General features: G+C 52.0%; 1 protein-coding gene across 1 annotated transcript in view; it reads right to left on the bottom strand.

The window, feature by feature from the left end:
• Positions 1–11518, bottom strand: part of sntb1 (syntrophin, basic 1) — a 134286-nt gene extending 122768 nt beyond the window's left edge. The window contains exons 1-2 of the mRNA XM_038810327.1: positions 11089–11518; positions 3926–4145 (exon numbers count right to left, since the gene is read on the bottom strand). Coding sequence (XP_038666255.1) covers positions 3926–4145; positions 11089–11391 — 523 coding nt within the window. The 5' untranslated portion in view covers positions 11392–11518. The remainder of the gene's footprint in view (positions 1–3925; positions 4146–11088) is intronic.
• Between the last annotated feature and the right edge of the window lie 9230 nt (positions 11519–20748).

The raw sequence follows: 20748 nt of genomic DNA, 5'->3' as shown, positions 1-20748 counted from the left end.
ATGCTCTGGGTGTGAGTCCCACCCACCCCACCATTATGTTTTATTTATTCTTTCACAGGATGTGGGCGTCGCTGGCTCGGCCAACATTTATTACCCATCCCTAATTGCCCCTTGAGAAGTTGGAGGGTGAGCTGCCTTCTTGAACCACTGCGGTCCGTAGAACATAGAACAGTACAGCACACAACAGGCCCTTCGGCCCTCGATGTTGTGCCGAGCAATGATCACCCTACTCAAACCCACGTATCCACCCTATACCCGTAACCCAACAACCCCCCCCCCACCCTTAACCTTACTTTTTAGGACACTACGGGCAATTTAGCATGGCCAATCCACCTAACCCGCACATCTTTGGACTGTGGGAGGAAACCGGAGCACCCGGAGGAAACCCACGCACACACGGGGAGGACGTGCAGACTCCGCACAGACAGTGACCCAGCCGGGAATCGAACCTGGGACCCTGGAGCTGTGAAGCATTTATGCTAACCACCATGCTACCGTGTGGTGTAGGTACACCCACAGTGCTGTTAGGGAGGGAGTTCCAGGATTTTGTCCCAGCGATGGTGCAGGAATGGCCAATATATTTTCAAGTCAGGATGGTGGGTGTCTGGGAGGGGAGCTTCCAGGTGGCGGTGTTCCCATGCGTCCGCTGCCCTCGTCCTTCCAGGTGGTAGAGGTCAGGGGGTTGGAACGTTCTCCCTCAGGTCAATGGCCAAGATTGGTGCATTTATGACCTGCCAAACAGGCCGATTATCAACCGGCGAATCCTTCCAGTATTCCTATGACGGGTGGTCAGACTGGGAGAGTCTCTTGGCCAGCCACGCTCCCCTCAAGCTATAGCCCCTGGTGAGAGGCTAGCGTCCTGTTCCAGAAAGCAACGAGGCATGGACACAGAAAGAAGCACGTGCTTTGTCTGCCTCACTACTGTGCCACTAGACACAGGAAACGCCTGAGTGACGATCATTGCACAAAGACCTTCTCATACCCTGTGATCTCACTTGCAAAAAACATTCCTAGGAAGTTGCTGAGGTCAACATAACACTGAATTTGAGTCGACAATCAGTCGGCTGAAACGGGTTTCACTATAATACGTACATGACACTGCTTGTAACACACAGGAATTTAGATCAGGAATGGGTGTGCAAAGGAGTATAGCACTTTCTTTATAAATGGCTAACGTTATGATTTGTCTGAAAATAAATGACGCAACACCTGTCACAATGAAGCTAAAGTCCAGGTACCATGGCCACTTGAACCATAATGACTTGTTTAGTTAGATATTAATTAAGCACCTTCCAAGTCATCTACTTTTTTTAAGAACTATTCGAATTTTACTGCACGTTATTAACCAATAACTTAATGATGGGCCTGGGATTTATTTAAAGAGATTCTGCAATGTTGTTCTGTGGTTGGTAATGAGCCAGAAACTGACCATGTTGTATTACTCTGAACCCCTTGCAGCTGACCGACCAGCGTACTCAACTGAGTCGGGAAGTTGTGAGTTCAAGTCCCACTCCAAAGGCTTGGGCACAAAATCCGGGAGGCTGACACTCCCAGTGCAGCAGTGAGGGAGTGCCGAGGGAGTGCCGAGGGAGTGCTGAGGGAGTGCTGAGGGAGAGCCGAGGGAGTGCCGAGGGAGTGCTGAGGGAGTGCCGAGGGAAAGCTGAGGGAGTGCCGAGGGAGTGCCGAGGGAGAGCCGAGGGAGTGCCGAGGGAAAGCTGAGGGAGTGCCGAGGGAGTGCTGAGGGAGTGCCGAGGGAAAGCCGAGGGAGAGCCGAGGGAGAGCCGAGGGAGTGCTGAAGGAGAGCCGAGGGAAAGCCAAGGGAGAGCTGAGGGAGTGCCGAGGGAGTGCTCAGGGAAAGCCGAGGGAGTGCCGAGGGAGAGCCGAGGGAGAGCTGAGGGAAAGCCGAGGGAGTGCCGAGGGAGTGCTGAGGGAGTGCTGAGGGAAAGCTGAGGGAGTGCTGAGGGAGAGCCGAGGGAGTGCCGAGGGAGTGCCGAGGGAGAGCTGAGGGAGAGCCGAGGGAGTGCCGAGGGAGAGCCGAGGGAGAGCTGAGGGAAAGCCGAGGGAGTGCCGAGGGAGTGCTGAGGGAGTGCTGAGGGAGAGCTGAGGGAGTGCTCAGGGAAAGCTGAGGGAGTGCCGAGGGAGAGCTGAGGGAGTGCCGAGGGAGAGCCGAGGGAGTGCCGAGGGAGTGCCGAGGGAGAGCTGAGGGAGTGCTGAGGGAGTGCTGAGGGAGAGCTGAGGGAGTGCCGAGGGAGAGCCGAGGGAGTGCTGAGGGAGTGCTGAGGGAGAGCTGAGGGAGTGCTGAGGGAGAGCTGAGGGAGTGCCGAGGGAAAGCTGAGGGAGTGCCGAGGGAGAGCTGAGGGAGAGCCGAGGGAGAGCTGAGGGAGTGCCGAGGGAGTGCTGAGGGAAAGCTGAGGGAGAGCTGAGGGAAAGCTGAGGGAGTGCTGAGGGAGTGCCGAGGGAAAGCTGAGGGAGTGCTGAGGGAGTGCCGAGGGAAAGCTGAGGGAGTGCTGAGGGAAAGCTGAGGGAGAGCTGAGGGAGTGCCGAGGGAGTGCTGAGGGAAAGCTGAGGGAGAGCCGAGGGAGTGCTGAGGGAGTGCTGAGGGAAAGCTGAGGGAGTGTCGAGGGAGTGCTGAGGGAAAGCTGAGGGAGTGCTGAGGGAGTGCCGAGGGAGTGCTGAGGGAGTGCTGAGGGAGTGCTGAGGGAAAGCTGAGGGAGTGCCGAGGGAGTGCCGAGGGAGTGCTGAGGGAGTGCCGAGGGAGTGCTGAGGGAGTGCCGAGGGAGTGCCGAGGGAGTGCTGAGGGAGTGCCGAGGGAGTGCCGAGGGAGAGCTGAGGGTGTGCTGAGGGAGTGCCGAGGGAGTGCTGAGGGAGTGCCGAGGGAGTGCTGAGGGAGTGCTGAGGGAGAGCTGAGGGAGTGCTGAGGGAGTGCTGAGGGAGTGCCGAGGGAAAGCTGAGGGAGTGCTGAGGGAGTGCCGAGGGAGTGCTGAGGGAGTGCTGAGGGAGTGCTGAGGGAAAGCTGAGGGAGTGCTGAGGGAGTGCCGAGGGAGTGCTGAGGGAAAGCTGAGGGAGTGCTGAGGGAAAGCTGAGGGAGTGCCGAGGGAGTGCTGAGGGAGTGCTGAGGGAGTGCCGAGGGAGAGCTGAGGGAGAGCTGAGGGAGTGCTGAGGGAGTGCCGAGGGAAAGCTGAGGGAGTGCCGAGGGAGTGCTGAGGGAGAGCTGAGGGAGTGCTGAGGGAGTGCTGAGGGAGTGCCGAGGGAAAGCTGAGGGAGTGCTGAGGGAGAGCTGAGGGAAAGCTGAGGGAGAGCCGAGGGAGAGCTGAGGGAATGCTGAGGGAGTGCTGAGGGAGTGCCGAGGGAGTGCTGAGGGATTGCTGAGGGAGTGCTGAGGGAGAGCTGAGGGAGTGCTGAGGGAGAGCTACACGCCCCCCCCCCACCCCACCCCTCCCCGCCCCGTGACTGTGACTGTGAAAAACGCTACATAAAATACAAGTCTTACTTTGCCAGGCATTCTACAACGCGTTAGGTGCTGTTGTGATACAGGGCAAAATATTTTACGAACCGCATTGTAAATAATTGCCTCCAGCTAATGGATAGAGCAGCGCTCAAGCCATCGAAATTACTCAACCAGTCCGACAGACTTTCCATTAATATCTCCCACATGTCAGAAATCAGCAAAATACAAATCTCAAAACTTGGCAGCAATGATAGTTCATTATTTGGGACAATACAAAAGTTCACTTCACAAATGATTAATAATTAATATTCACTCAATATCTTTCACCAAACCAGAGTGAAGATTTGGGCTTATTTTTATTGAGCTGAAACAACCTCCCTCCAATGTGCTCCAACGCGAACTCGCTGTCCATTGGGAAGAATGGAAGTAACGTTGGCTGGGATTGGGCCTGGTCAGAATGAGAAAGTTCTAACTCACCCTCCAGAAGGACTTCTTTGCCAGCTCTCTTCAACACTTGTACTGCCTCATCGTGTGTCGCGTCCCTTAGGTCCACCATATTCACCGACAAGATGGCATCACCCACATAGAGAGCCTCAGTCTTGTCTGCTGCTAAACCTTTGAAGATCTTCGAGATCAGGATTGGCATCTTATTTTCCTTGCCTCCCTTGATGCTAATCCCCAGGCCCCCGATCTCTTGCTTGAAGGAAAAAGAGAAGATGGCATTACCTTGGCGACCAGGGGAGATCGCGGACGCATCCTCCCTGACTCTGTAGGCCACTCAACTACCCCAATTCCACTACACACCAGCAAATTCCCATTCATTTTCCACTCCAGCTCTGCGCTGGAGTTCGAACCCATCCCAGAGGTTTGAGTGCAAGATCTGGGTTGACAGTACTGACAGAACTGTGGTGTTAAACCAAACCCACTTCAACTCTTGTCTTTAGCTCTTGCAGCCTGCATTTATATAACGCCTTTCAGTGTAGCAAAACTTCCCAAGGTGCTTCACTGCAACAATTATCAAAGGATGTTTGGCACCGAGACGCGCAGGGTGACAATAGGGTCAGGTGTCCAAAAACCTGGCACGTTTTTAAAGGGTGTTTAAAAGGACGAAGAGAAACAGAGAGGTTTATATAGAGAATCCAGAGCTCAGGACCTTGGGAGTTTAAGGCACAGCCACCAGTGGTGGGGAAGAGCAAATTGGAGATACACAAGAGTCCCAAACTGAAGGATCCCGGAGATCCGGAATGGTTGTAGGGCTGCGGGAGGTTACGGAGAGAGGTAGGAGAGGCCATGGAGCTATTATTGTGTGACAGAATTCTCCAGCCCAGCCAGATTAACCCAGACGCTGGAACCCTGGTAACTGGCACTAATGCTTCATCTCCATTCTTGCAATGTTTTTCCAAAAACGATCTGTGATTATTATGCCAAGCGGGGGGCAGGAAGAGCACTAATTGAGGCTCACTCTGATGTTGGGTTACTCCAGATAACATAAAACCCTCAGAGACCATGAGCAAACAAGCCAATCTGGCCCCTGAATCGACACTGTGCCCAATGCGACTCTGGCATGGAAACCACAGTGTGTCAATGTTCTCCACTAGTACTTTCAATTCAAAATGTACCGTATGGCTTCGGAAAACACATAAATGAGTGCGCCAACTCTTAATAAAGTGTCATATTTCCAAATGCAGAATTCATCAACAAGTTTGAAAGAAAACAAATAAAACATGAGGGGGTCCAGTGTCGGTTCATCAGAACGATATCAGGGTTACAAGGGTTACGTTTCGAGGACAGGTTGCACAGATTAGTCTCCCTTCGAGTAGAGTGATCTGAAGGAGGTGTTTCTGATGATTGGCATTGGTAAGATTGACACAGAAACTTTACAGGAGGAGGCCATTCAGTCCGCCGGTCTGGGCTAGCCCAAAAAGAACTATCCAGCCTCATCCCTCTTCCCATCTCTTGGTCTGTAGCCCTGAAAGTTATGTCGGCACTCATGCATGCCCAAGCATTATTCAAATACAATGGGAGTTTCCATTCCCTGCGGATCAAAACGTGTCTCCTCAACTCCCTCCTCAAATTTCGACTTAAAAATTGTGCCCCCTAGTTATTGACCCCTCTGCTAACCACAGTGAGTTCTTCCTACCCACCCCAAGACCCTCAATTTCATACACCTCGGTGAGATAGAGAGAAGCTATTTCCTCTGGTGGTGGGGGTGCAGAGCTGTTTGGGGGTGACGTCTGGAAGCACAAAATCTGGAGTGAAATCTGGACTCCACCCTTCAAAACGAAATATGCTGTTGGCGCTAAGGTCAATAGAAAACACCAATTTTAAAAAAAACCTTTCATGGAACAGCAACATCTGTTGCCCGTCCCTAATTACCCTTGCACTGAGTGGCTTGCTGGGCCTTTTGAGAGGGTAGCTATGAGTTGAACCCATTGCTGTGGGTCTGGAGTCACATGTAGGCCAGACCGGGTAAGGACGGCAGATTTCCTTCCCTAAAGGGCCATTAGTGAACCAGATGGGCTGTCATGACAACTGGCTTTGGTTTCATGGTCACCATTTTAGTGAGACTTGCTTTAAATTCCAGAATTTTAATGAATCAATTGAATTTAAATTCCATCAGTTGCCGTGATTGGAACCCATGTCCCCTGAAGATGAGACGGGACCGCTGGATGTCTAGCCCAGTGACGTTACCACTATGCCATTGTCTCCCCCGTTGATAGATATGTGTTGGGGAAGGATGTTAATGGGTCTGGAGCTAAGGTGAGTAGATTGGAATTAGGCACAGAGCAGCTATGATGAAACTGACTCGAGAGGCTGAATCCTCCTTTTCCCTTTTAATGTGGAGCTTGCTATTAAAATAGCAAATTTTGCAAGTGTATATAATAATAATAATCTTTACTGTCACAATGAAGAGACTGTGAAAAGCCCCTAGTCGCCACATTCCGGCGCCTGTTCGGGTACATGAAGGGAGAATTCAGAATGTCCAAATTACCTAACAAGCACGTATTTCGGGACTTGTGGGAGGAAACCGGAGCACCCGGAGGAAACCCACACAGACACGGGGTAGAACGTGCAGACTCCGCACAGACAGTGACCCAAGCTGGGAATCGAACCTGGGACCCTGGATCTGTGAAGCAACACTGCTAACAACTGTGCTTAAATGAAGACATAGGTTTCTAAGAGGGCCTTTGCCTTCACCAGAATGTGTTGAATGCAGTTTTCCAGCAGCCTAATTTTAAAGCGCAGTTATTGTGCTGTCAGTAACCTTCCTATCCAAAGTCCCCCTGTCTGATCTTTGATCTTGTAAAGATTGATGTCAAGTGAAAAAACAAGTTTGTATCAATTAGAATGGATAATAAAGTAATTACCGTCTGTAACTGTAGCCCTGATTTTATCTATCCCTTCTGGTGACAACTGCACAGCGTAGGGAGGGGCATTAAAATAATTATCACCCACTCCAGTCCCATTTCCCGTCCTCTGTCTCTATATCAACCTGCAGTAAAGTCCTCTTTAATCTGCTGACAGACTCTGATGTTGTCTACTGGATCGGCAATGTTACCCTGGGGCCTGAGTGGGGGAGGTGCAGTGTTGACTTCACCAGCCACTCAACACCACCTCCCCCAATTGTACCCCCCCACCCCCACCCCACACACACACACACACACCATCCCAGGGCACTAAAGGAGGGGTGACCAGGGAAATAGTTGGTTGTCATATTCCAAAATCCTGAACATTCTGGAACAGTCCCAGCAGATTGGAGGGGGGCAAATGTAATCCCGCTATTTAAAAAAGGAGGGAGGGAGAATACAGGGAATTACAGACCGGTTAGTCTGACATTAGCAATCGGAAAAATGCTGGAGCCTATTATAAAGGATCTGACAACAGGGCACTTAGAAAATATCAACAGGATTAGATGAAGTCAACGTAGATTTATGACAGGGGAATCATGTTTGACAAACCTTTTTGAGGAGGTGACGAGTAGAATAGATAAGGGTGAACCAGTGGATGTGGTGTATTTGGGTTTTCAGAAAGCTTTTGATAAAGTCCCACGTAAGAGGTTAGCGGGAAAAATTGGGATTGGGGGACATTTATTGGCACGGATTGAGAATTGGTCAGCAGGCAGGATACAGAGAGGAGGAATAAATGGGTCTTTTTCTGAAGTGGCAGGTGGTGACTAATGGGGTCTCGCACACGGGCCCCAGCTAGTCACAAAATACATCAATGATTTGGGAGCAGGAACCAACAGTGATTGGCCATTATAATAATAATAATCTTTATTAGTGTCACAAGTAGGCTTACATTAACACTGCAATGAAGTTACTGTGAAAACCCCCTAGTCGCCACATTCCAGCGCCTGTTCGGGTACACAGAGGGAGAATTCAGAATGTCCAATTCACCCAACTGCACGTCTTTCGGGACTTGTGGGAGGAAAATTACTGGGTTCCCCCCACACCTTGCTTGCCCTGTAAATGTGAGGCCTTTCAATGTGGAGGTAAATAGGGCCCAGTGACTGTATAATAGCACATCAGACCCTATCTGGATACAAGTTCCTCCTCCTCACGCTCATTAACTTGAACCCACTGCCCCTTTGTCCTGAGGGTAATTCCTGGCTACATATAATGTGAATTATTGTTACTTCCTTTATAATCAATGCCTCCTTGAGAGTAGGAGCAGAAATGAGTTTGGGCCGAGATAAATAACTGACCTATTTGTAATAATCAGTCCTCGGCCTGAGTGGCTTGCTGGACCATGCCAGAGGGCAACTCAGAGTCAACCACATGGCCGTGGGTCTGGAGTCACGTGGAGGCCGGACCGGGTAAGGACGGCAGATTTCCTTCCCTAAAGGTTTGGTGGATACTCTGACTTGGGCAGAGCACTCAGGAAAAAATATTTTAACCTAAACCCAGGGGCCAGGAGTCGCAATCTAATCAAACACGAGTTCAAATTCAGGTCTGAAAAAAATCAGAAAATTAAAAGCTGGGAAACTTGCCTCAAAATTGTTGGACTGTTGCAAAAATACAACTGATCTAATCTAATCTAATAATCTTTATTGCCACTAGTAGGTTTACATTAACACTGTAATGAAGTTACTGTGAAAGTCCCCTAGTCGCCATATTCCGGGGCCTGTTCGGGTACACGGAGGGAGAATTCAGAATGTCCAATTCACCCAACAAGCACGTCTTTCGGGACTTGTGGGAGGAAACCGGAGCGCCCGGAGGAAACCCACGCAGACACGGGGAGAACATGCAGACTCCGCACAGACAGTGACCCAAGCCAGGAATCGAACCTAGGATCCTGGTGCTGTGAAGCAACAGTGCTACCCACTGTGCTACCGCGCCACCCACTGGCCCAATAAAGCCCCTTTGGGGTTTGGGAATCTGCTATTCCCAATCCCCCGTCACCACAATCTGGACCTACAGGTGATTGCAGTCCCACACTCAATTCCCACACTCCTTGCTGTGACAGTTTAAGTATGGGGCTCATTGTGGCTTTCATGGGGAAATAATACCAAAGATGATTTTTTAAAAAATCTACCAACAGGCAACTCTTCCCCAAGTCTTGTTATGGCTGGCCCTGAATATTGATGTAGTTATATTGGTATAGATTTATGGTATAGAATTTACAGTGCAGAAGGAGGCCATTCGGCCCATCGAGTCTGCACCAGCCCTTACAAAGAGCACTCAACTCATGCCCACGTCTCTACCCTATCCCCGTAACCCCCACTTAACCTTTTGTTTTTGGACACTAAGGACAATTTAGCACGGCCAATCCACCTAACCCGCACATCTTTGGACTGTGGGAGGAAACCGGAGCACCCGGAGGAAACCCACGCAGACACGGGGAGAACGTGCAGACTCCTCACAGACAGTGACCCACGCCGGGAATCGAACCTGGGACCCTGGCGCTGTGAAGCAAATGTGCTAACTACTGTGCTACCGTGCTGCCCTACATATTGATGTAGCAGATACATTAACGGCGTTCAAAAGGCACCTTGACAAACACATGGATAGGATGGGTATAGAGGGATACGGCACAAGGAAGTGCTGAGGGTTTTGGCAAAGGTTGGACCCATAACCGGCACAGGCTTGGAGGGCCGAAGGGCCTGGTCCTGTGCTGTATTATTCTTTGTTTTCTATCTTTTTGAAGCTGCATCAATGTAAGCCAACTTATCAAGCGATATCTGTTCTAAAGACTTTAAAAATGGAGGTGATCATTTAGCACCTCAAGGGTTAACCACTTGAAGAGTTTCTTGTGGGATTCCCAACTTCTGATAGGGCACTTGTGCAGTGCAGCCAGTGTTAATCATTACTCTGCGCATAAATGTCACTCTTTAAATAAACCAGAGGAGGTAAAACACATGAGGTAACAGACAAAAAAACCCAACATCGGGCTCCCGATTCATCCCAAGCAGAGAATAAAAGGTCAGAAGGAAAAAAAAAAATCACAGCAGATCCAGACCATCGTAGTCAGGAATGCGGAAAGGAGCTCGGATGCCCCATCCCGGAACAGAACTTTCACAACTTCACTGGTGAAAATGTGCTGTGTTTGAAAACCTGCACCCTCCCCGGATCAAACAATCCAAGATCGCGAGACAGATCGGGACACGAGCGTGGGCTAAATCAGATACGGATTGGAAAACACTGGGAGGGAGGGCGTTCGGGTAGGTCAGGGTGACCTGGCTGATTGGGATCTACAGCAAGGGGGCCAGTTATAATAATAATAATCTTTATTAGTGTCACAAATAGGCTCACGTTAACACTGCAATGGGGATACTGTGAAAATCCCCTGGGTGAGATGGAGTTGAGATTTCCCCCTCACTGGGCCACTGACAGCTCCCATCGCACAGAGTGGGAACACACGCCAATTTCCCGCTCACATCACCTCTCATATCACTGGCACTTTCTTAAAGGTAGTTAAGGGTAGTTAAAGCCAGTTAAAGTCCGTTACAGGTAGTTAAAGCTAATTAAAGCTAGTTAAAGCCAGCTAAAGCAAGTTAAAGTCAGTTAAAGTCAGGTAAAGCTAGTCAAAGGTAGTTAAAGCCAGTTAAAGCTAGTTAAAGCCAGTTAAAGCTAGTTAAAACCAGTTAGAGCTAGTTAAAGGTAGTTAAAGCCAGATAAAGCCAGTTAGAGCTAGTTAAAGCAAGTTATAGCTAGTTAAAGCCAGTTAGAGCTAGTTAAAGCAAGTTAGAGCTAGTTAAAGCCAGTTAGAGCTAGTTAAAGCAAGTTAGAGCTAGTTGAAGGCAGCTAAAGCTAGTTAAAGGCAGTTAAAGCTAGTTAAAGCCAGTTAGATCTAGTTAAAGTAAGTTAGAGCTAGTTAAAGGCAGCTAAAGCTAGTTAAATGCAGTTAGAGCTAGTTAAAGGCAGCTAAAGCTAGTTAAAAGCAGTTAAAGCTAGTTAAAGACAGTTAAATCTAGTTAAAGAAAGTTAGAGCTAGTTAAAGGCAGCTAAAGCTAGTTAAAAGCAGTTAAAGCTAGTTAAAGACAGTTAAAGCAAGTTAGAGCTAGTTAAAGGCAGCTAAAGCTAGTTAAAGCTAGTTAAAGGCAGTTAAAGCTAGTTAAAGGCAGTTTAAAGTCTGGATTGAGCACTCACTCAGGATGGGGGTGGGGATGAGTTTGCTAACTCCCTCCCAGTCCACATTACCTTGATCACCCGGACGCTTCTCTTCTTGTTGCTGATGGTGTCGGGGACGTGTTCAGGGAGTTGGCTGGAGGTATTGCGGAGCCCGGCGGTCCCGCTGCCGGCTCGGGGGCTCCGGGAACCGGGCTGGACAGGAGGCTGCGAGCCGGCTCCATTGGTCACCCCGTTCCAGGCGGCTGTGTGGCCGGGCTGCTCACAGCTCAGCACCAGGTTATCCTGGTTCAGGGTGGCTAGCACCCTGTGCCAGCTATCCCTCACCAACACCTCCAGCAGCCCACTCCTCTGTACCCTGCCCACTAATGCCATCCTGCTGCCATTCTACAAAGCAGCCCCAAAATGTCCACAACTTTTCAAAAACTCACAGAGAGAGGGAGAGGCTGCTGGAGCCCACACAGCCCTGCTCTGTCTGTGTGTGTCTCTCTCTGTCTGTCCCTGCTCTCCCTCCCTGTGTCTCTCTCCCTCCCTGTGTCTCTCCCCCTCCCTGTGTCTCTCTCTCCCCTGTCCCTGCTCTCTGTGTCTCTCCCCCTCTGTGTCTCTCCCTGCTCCCCCTCTCTGTCTCTGTCAAACACTCTCTCCCTGCTTCCTGCTCCCTCTCTCTCTGTCACACACTCTCTCTCCCTTTCCTTCTCTCTCTCTGTCACTCTCTACCTTTCCCCTCCTCTCTGTCACACTTTCTCCCTCTCTCTCTCTCCCTGTGCATCTCTCTCTGTCACACTCTCTGCCTCTCTCTCTCTATCACACACTCACTCTCTCTTCCTCCCTGTGTCCCTCTCTCTCTCTCTCTCTCCCTCCCTCCCTGCCAACACATTCTTTTGCTCAATTGGCCTTAGGGGTGGAGCCAAAAGACAAGTTAGACAACAACAAAAAAACCCACAACATTCTCCACCCACTTTCTGATGTGCACAGCGGGGACTGAGGCACAGGACAGGAGTGGGAGCACTTCCCAAATCCCAGCTCGGGGTTTACAGTGTGGACTGGTTGCTGGGAGTTTCTGGTTGTCATTAACCTGGGGAAATCCCTGACATAATGGGCAGGGCAGACCCCCTCCAGTGTCCAGGGCTCTGAGACCCCCTCCAGTGTCCAGGGCTCTGAGACCCCCTCCAGTGTCCAGGGCTCTGAGACCCCCTCCAGTGTCCAGGGCTCTGAGACCCCCTCCAGTGTCCAGGGCTCTGAGACCCCCTCCAGTGTCCAGGGCTCTGAGACCCCCTCCAGTGTCCAGGGCTCTGAGACCCCCTCCAGTGTCCAGGGCAGGTCAGACCCCCTCCAGTGTCCAGGGCTCTGAGACCCCCTCCAGTGTCCAGGTCTCTGAGACCCCCTCCAGTGTCCAGGGATCCGAGACCCCCTCCAGTGTCCAGGGCTCAGAGACCCCCTCCAGTGTCCAGGACTCTGAGACCCCCTCCAGTGTCCAGGGCTCTGAGACCCCCTCCAGTGTCCAGGGCAGTTGGAGCCCCTCCAGTGTCCAGGGCTCTGAGACCCCCTCCAGTGTCCAGGGCAGTCGGAGCCCCTCCAGTGTCCAGGGCAGGTCAGACCCCCTCCAGTGTCCAGGGCTCTGAGACCCTCTCCAGTGTCCAGGGCTCTGAGACCCCCTCCAGTGTCCAGGGCAGTCGGAGCCCCTCCAGTGTCCAGGGCTCTGAGACCCCCTCCAGTGTCCAGGGCGTTGAGACCCCCTCCAGTGTCCAGGACAGTCGGAGCCCCTCCAGTGTCCAGGGCTCTGAGACCCCCTCCAGTGTCCAGGGCTCTGAGACCCCCTCCAGTGTCCAGGGCTCTGAGACCCCCTCCAGTGTCCAGGGCTCTGAGACCCCCCTCCAGTGTCCAGGGCAGTCGGAGCCCGTCCAGTGTCCAGGGCTCTGAGACCCCCTCCAGTGTCCAGGGCTCTGAGACCCCCTCCAGTGTCCAGGGCAGTCGGAGCCCCTCCAGTGTCCAGGGCTCTGAGACCCCCTCCAGTGTCCAGGGCTCTGAGACCCCCTCCAGTGTCCAGGGCAGTCGGAGCCCCTCCAGTGTCCAGGGCTCTGAGACCCCCTCCAGTGTCCAGGGCTCTGAGACCCCCCTCCAGTGTCCAGGGCAGTCGGAGCCCCTCCAGTGTCCAGGGCTCTGAGACCCCCTCCAGTGTCCAGGGCTCTGAGACCCCCTCCAGTGTCCAGGGCTCTGAGACCCCCTCCAGTGTCCAGGGCTCTGAGACCCCCTCCAGTGTCCAGGGCTCTGAGACCCCCTCCAGTGTCCAGGGCTCTGAGACCCCCTCCACTGTCCAGGGCTCTGAGACCCCCTCCAGTGTCCAGGGAACTCCAACCTCCTTTACTGGCCCAATGAAATCTACAAATTCTGAAACACCCCACACAGCAACAAGGTGAAGAACGAGCTGGAAACTCTCGGAGATTCGGCAGCCACTGTAGGAGAGAGAAACACAGTCAGCAATTTTCAATCCAATCCGAGTCTTGTTCAGGACTGGGGACGGGGAGGAATGTTTGATGCTGTTGGGAAAATCTGCCCCCTTAGCCCCATTCACCGCCATAGACTTTCATTAAAAGGGCAAATAGAGATTCTACCTCAAATAAATGCTCTGCCCCCACTTAATTCAGGAGCACGTGCGGCTCAGTGTATGGAAATGATTGTAAAAGCCACCAATAGTTTCTGTACAATCTAATGTTCTGCTCTCTGCAGTGAATGAGTCCCTAAGACAAAAACAATTAAAGAAACACGTTCCCTGGAAAAGCAGAGTTGTTCGACATGATCGTTGTTTTTATTATGAAAGCAGATTTCTGATTATGCTCACTGTCTACAACATCAGGAGAGAGAGTTTCAGCAAGTTGGTGAATTTATTTTTCCTTCAGAGTTGGAAGGTGCAAGTTCAATGGAGGAAATGGCGCCACCAAGTGGTGTTAGGAGAGATTGCACCTGTACTGGGGTTGCAGAGTCCCTGGGAGGATGTATTATAATAATAATTTTTTGTCACAAGTAGGCTTAAATTTACACTGCAATTAAGTTACTGTGAAAAGCCCCTAGTCGCCACATTCCGGCGCCTGTTTGGGTACACAGAGGGAGAATTCAGAATGTCCAATTCACCCAACAGCACGTCCTTCGGGACTGTGGGAGGAAACCGGAGCACCCGGAGGAAACCCACGCAGACACAGGGAGAACGTGCAGACTCCGCACAGACAGTGACCCAAGCTGGGAATCGAACCTGGGACTCTGGCGCTGTGAAGCGACAGTGCTAACCACTGTGCTACCGTGCCGACCATCCGAGGGCTTTGGGGGTAGGAGGAATTGGGGGGGGGGGGGGGGGGGGGGGGCTCAGTATGAGGCCACATCTTCCGATGCCAACGGTGGCGAATGTTGAGATGTCCATCGCTGTTGCGCTCCATCAGATTTCCTGACAGCAATTATTGCCTGGAAAGTCTAGACTTCCGAGGGGCTGATCTTCGTTGCCGGGTAGGGGGCTAGCTGGTCCAGTTGGGTCAGGGAATGGGGTCAGGGAATGGGGTCGGGGGGAGGGGGGGGGGAGGACCCAGCCAAGACCCTCAACCAGTGTTTCCTCCACGGACCTCAGTGTGGGAGATTTGGGCTGGATACCCTTTGGTACAATTTGGTGCCTAACCTCCGACACCCCAGTGTTGGATTTCGGGGATATCCCAAAGATGCGCTGGGGAATTCCTCTCGGAATTTTCCCATGGAGGCATTCGCACAGCAATTGCCCAGAAGCACTCTGGGAAAACTACCCTCTGCGGAGAAACATCCGGAAATGCAATTTACGTCACAAAGTTCGGAATGTTCCAGCAGGCTTCCACCAATAGTTACTCCCAAAAAGTTAGAAGAATTATAACCTCTTCTGGGACACTTTTGTAAAGATCAAGACTGATCTCTGCACGGGAGTCCCTCCGTACCCCTGACCCCCACCCCTGACCCACTCCCCAAGGCGACTCACCCCTCCCACCCCCCCTCCCCCCAAACCACCACACCCATGCATTCCGGACCCTGACCCCACCCCCCCCATGTGGGATTCCACCACCCCTATCCCTCTACCAGCACAGCGCTCCACTCACCACCACCTGAGGCCTGCAGGCTTAATTCTCATCTCCAACCCAAACCCCCCCCCACCCCGAGCTGACCCGCACACCTCCCCCTGACCTAACCCGCAGCCCCTGGACCCCCCCCCCCGACCTAACCCGCAGCCCCTGGACCCCCCCCCCCGACCTAACCCGCAGCCCCTGGACCCCCCCCCCCCGACCTAACCCGCAGCCCCTGGACCCCCCCCCCCCCGACCTAACCCGCAGCCCCTGGACCACCCCCCCCCCCCCCCCCCCCCCCGACCTAACCCGCAGCCCCTGGACCCTCCCCCCCGGCCTAACCCGCAGCCCCTGGACCCCCGCCCCTGACCTAACCCGCAGCCCCTGGACCCCCCCCCCCCGACCTAACCCGCAGCCCCTGGACCCCCCCTCCCGAATCTCTTGTTGCAGGTAGGTTGGCACAGGGTGGCAATCTGAAGCTATTTGCCACTTCCAGGAGGTTATGGCACATTGTTTAATCTTTGGCGCAGCTTAGTGAACAACAGTGTGACCCACCACTACCTCCACACTCCCAACCAACCCGCCCCCACCCCCGACCCGACTACCCATCCCTTACCGCAGAACGAGAGGTCACAGTTTCAGGATAAGAGGTAGTAAATTGCAAACGGAGTTGAGGAGAAACTATTTCTCCCAAAGGGTTGTGAACCTGTGGAATTCGCTGCCCCAGAGTGCCGAGGATGCTGGGACTGTGAGTATGTTTAAGGGAGGAGTTAGACAGATTTTTAATTGGTGATGGGTTGAAGGGTTATGGGGAACGGGCAGGACGGTGGAGTTAAGGCCAGGATGAGATCAGCCATGATAGAATGGCAGAGCAGACTCGATGGGCCAAATGGCCTAATTCTGCTCATATACCTTATGAATTTATGTTGGCCGACTAATTGCTGGAGCGAGTTGGCAAATCATGTGATCAGACCTCCAGGGATACATTTAATTACAGATGGCAACAGTTGGATGGGGTAATTCTGAGGTGTGGGTGCATTGCGGCTGTAAATGATGTATCGGTTGTAGCCAGGCCTGTCAGGAAGAGCACGCAACATACAGCTGTTCCATTTGGGGCCTCCCACATTTTACACTCCAAAGAATGGGACATTGTGACACAGCTGCCTGGCTCAAAGGCAAAGGTGTTAGCCGCTAACGGTATTTCCATGAGGTCGCATTGAACGGGTCCAAACATTTTCAGCCCCTTTAAGTTGTCAATACTTTGCTGGCCTTTGCGTCCCTAGTAGCCCGGCGAAGGATTTTGCTACAATGGAAGGATGCGAGACCCCCAAGCGTGGAGACCTGGATCAACGACATGGCAGGTTTTATTAGACTAGAGAAGGTCAAATTCGCCCTAAGAGGATCGGTACAAGGATTCTTCAGGCGGTGGTAACCTTTCCTCGACTTTCTGGCTCAACGATGGGGTACTGGGGCAGTAGCAGCAGCAACCCGGGGGGGGTGGGAGGGGGGGACGAGGACTATGTTTGTTTATTTTATTTAAATTTGATTTATTTAATTTAAATTTATGGTTAAGTTCTCTTGTTGGGGTTGGTGGGGGGGGGGGGGGGGTGGGATACATGTGTTGATACGGTTTGGGGGGTGTTACGGTGGTTATGGGGTAGTTTGTTGCATATTATGGTTTGTTGTTATTTTTTTTATATTTTCTGTAAAAAATGCCAATAAAAATTATTTAAGAAAAAAAAGTTGTCAATACTTGTTAATCTTCAAATCTCCTGACTGTCTCAGCATTTACGTACTCAACCACTAGGCGGCGCATCGTCAATCATGGCTAATTAGCTGAGGAGAAGGATTTGCAGGGCCGTTTGCAGAGGTGTGGGACTAACTTACTCTAGCAGAGAGCCAACACAAACAAGATGGACTGAATGGCCTTCTTCAATCTTTACACCTCCATCCTCAATTCTTCTGACGTGTTGCATCATTTTAACAATTTCCAGTTTCCCGGCCCTAACTGCCTGCTCTTCAGCAAGGATGTCCAGCCCCTCTACACCTCCAACCCCAAGAGGACGTCCAGTCCCTCTACACCTCCAACCCCAAGAGGACGTTCAGCCCCTCTACACCTCCAACCCCAAGAGGACGTCCAGTCCCTCTACACCTCCAACCCCAAGAGGACGTTCAGCCCCTCTACACCTCCAACCCCAAGAGGATGTCCAGCCCCTCTACACCTCCAACCCCAAGAGGGCGTTCAGCCCCTCTACACTTCCAACCCCAAGAGGACGTTCAGCCCCTCTACACCTCCAACCCCAAGAGGGCCGGAGGGTTTTCCGCATCTTCCTGGAACGGAGGCTCAACCAGTCCCCCATCGAATACCGCCCTTCTTCGCCTGCCTGAGCTTGTTCTCACTCTGAACAACTTCTCCCTCAACTCCACTCACTTCCTCCAAATAAAGAGTCCTGTCATGGATGCCCCCATGAGGCCTAAATGCTTGTCTTTTTGAGGGAACATTTATGTTCCAGTCTCAGACCCTTCAAAAATTCATAAGTTCATAAGATAGAGGAGCAGAATTAGGCCATTCAGCCCATCGAGTCTGCTTCGCCATTCTATCATGGCGGACATGTTTCTCATCTGCTCCCTACAATGCTACAGACCAAGAGCTGGATTGCAAAATCAGCCAGAGTATCTCCTCCCTGGAACTCATGGTCTAGGAGCGGGAGTCGGCGATTTAGCCTCCCGAGCCTGACACCCTCAGTGTGATCCTGGCTGATCCCATCCTGGCCTCAACTCCACCATCCTGCCCGTTCTCCATAATCCTTCAACCCATTACCAATTAAAAATCTGTCTAACTCCTCCTCAAATGTACTCACTGTCCCAGCATCCACCGCACTCTGGGGTAGCAAATTCCACAGATTCACAACCCTTTGGGGGAAATAGTGTCTCCTCAAATCTGTTTAAAATTTGCTGCCTCTTATTCTAAGGCTGTGACCTCTTGTTCTAGAATATCCACAAAAGGAAGCATCTGCTCCATATCTACTTTATCCAGACCTTTAATCATCTTGCCGACCTCAATGAGATCTCCTCTCATTCTTCTGAAATCTAGAGAGTGTAGGCCTGAACTGTTCAAGCTCTCCGTATACGACAAACCCTCATCTCTGGAATCGATCTGGTGAACTTCCTCCGAACTGCCTCCAATGCCACTACATCCTTCCTCAAATAAGGGGACAAAACTGTGCACAATACTCCAGGTGCAGTGTTCCCTCCTTTATTTTTCCAATACAGTGATGACTGTGTTATAGAACATAGAACATAGAACAGTACAGCACAGAACAGGCCCTTCGGCCCTCGATGTTGTGCCGAGCCATGATCACCCTACTCAAACCCACGTATCCACCCTATACCTGTAACCCAACAACCCCCCCTTAACCTTACTTTTATTAGGACACTACGGGCAATTTAGCATGGCCAATCCACCTATCCCGCACATCTTTGGACTGTGGGAGGAAACCGGAGCACCCGGAGGAAACCCACGCACACAGGGGGAGGACGTGCAGACTCCACACAGACAGTGAGGAGGGGGGAAAACAATTGCTCAACCCATGCTTACATTCTTCACAAACTGATCACGTCATACTGCATTCAGGAATTAACTTGGAAAACAGCCAATCAAAAAACAGGAACCAAAATCAATTACCAAAGCAAAATTAGTTTCCACGAAATTCTTACAAAACATCGCCAATCAACGCTGGTGAGGGATCCATCTGTTGTGCCGAGCAATGATCACCCTACTCAAACCCACATATCCACCCTATACCAGTAACCCAACAACCCCACCCCCCTTAACCTTACTTTTTAGGACACTATGGGCAATTTAGCACGGCCAATCCACCTAACCCGCACATCTTTGGACTGTGGGAGGAAACCGGAGCACCCGGAGGAAACCCACGCACACACGGGGTGAACGTGCAGACTCCGCACAGACAGTGACCCAGCCGGGAATCGAACCTGGGACCCTGGAGCTGTGAAGCATTTAGGGTAACCACCATGCTACCGTGCTGCCCTGGTGTCATTTCCTGTCCTCGCCCTGAACGGGAAATTTTCATCAAGCTTCCTCCTCATTTTCCTCACTTTCACATGGTCCTTTTCCAACTCTTCCCTTCCTCCATTCCTCCGTCTCAATTTCAAGGTTGGCCATTGATCAATAGCCGTCTGATCCCACTGACTCCCATTACCTTGACTACACTTCCTCTTAGTCCGCTATCTGCAAAGACTCTATTCCAGTTTCTCTGTCAATGTCTCGCCTGTTCTGATGATGCAACCCCCCATATTGGAGCATGCAATATGTCTTGATTTTTCCTCCACCAAATAATTCCTCCCCAATGGAGCTGCGAGGGCACTTGGCTGCCCTCTGCCTTTTCCCCTCCATCCCAGGATCGCAATAGGGTTCCTCACTTTCCACCTCATCAGCCTCCGCATTCACCGGGGCACCTCTGGCAACTCCAGCGTGACGCCATCATCAAATACGTCTTTCCACCCCCCTATCCGTCAGCATTTATAAGGGGACCATTCTCTCCACGACACCCTCGTCCGCTCCTCAATCACCCTCCATAACTCACCCCCTTCTCAAGCCACCTTCCTATCCAATCACAGGAAATGTGACCCCCGCCCCTTTCAGGTGAAGCAACGATTTACATATGCTTCTTTCATTGAACTGTATTTGTTGCTCACGATGCCGGCTCCTCTACACTGGGGAGAGCTCAGGAAGACTGGGTGACTCCTTTGCGGAACCCCCTTCGCTCAATCCACAAGTATCACTTCCAGCTTTCATTATCATTCTCTCTGTGACTCCTGCTCTGACCTCTGTCCCCATCCTCCTCTAATCTTAGAACATAGAACATACAGTGCAGAAAGAGGCCATTCGGCCCATCGAGTCTGTACCAGCCCACTTCCACCCTATCCCCGTAACCCAATAACCCGTCCTAACCTTTTTGGACACTAAGGGCAATTTCGCACGGCCAATCCACCTAACCTGCACATCTATGGACTGTGCACCGGAGCACCCGGAGGAAACCCACGCAGACACGGGGAGAACGTGCAGACTCCGCACAGTGTCCCAGTGGGGAATCGAACCTGGCACCCTGGTGCTGTGAAGCCACAGTGCTAGCTACTTGTGCTACCGTGCAATCTTCCAAAGCAATTTAACATCAGCTCGAGGGACACCATCACGGGCGATGTTCTCCGTCCTGCCAGCCCCGTTCCGCGGCCCGGCGCCCCCTCGCCGGCAGCAGGATGATCCGGTTCGGCAGCCGGCCAATGGGGTTTCCCATTGTGGCCACCGCCCCAGGCGTCAGGAAGCACGGGGATGGGAGTGCGCTGCCAGTGAAGCAGAGGATCCCGCTGCCGGAGAATCCTGCAGCACATCTTTCAATTCGACACTTTGCAACCTTCTGGACTCAACACCGAGATCAACAATTTCACATCATCATCACTGCCCCCATCTCGTCAGACAGCAGCTTGTCCTCTTACCATCTCCTTCAGCACAATAGCACAGTGGTTAGCACTGTTGCTTCACAGCACCAGGGACCCAGGTTCGATTCTCCGCTGGGTCACTGTCTGTGCGGTGCCTGCACGTTCTCCCCGTGTCTGCGTGGGTTTCCCCCGGGTGCTCCGG

This window comes from Scyliorhinus canicula, chromosome 10 (genome assembly GCF_902713615.1).
Source record: "Scyliorhinus canicula chromosome 10, sScyCan1.1, whole genome shotgun sequence".
NCBI classification, from domain to species: domain Eukaryota; kingdom Metazoa; phylum Chordata; class Chondrichthyes; order Carcharhiniformes; family Scyliorhinidae; genus Scyliorhinus; species Scyliorhinus canicula.
The sequence above is the reverse complement of the archived record's forward strand: the minus strand, read 5'-3'. Positions and strand labels throughout refer to the sequence as shown.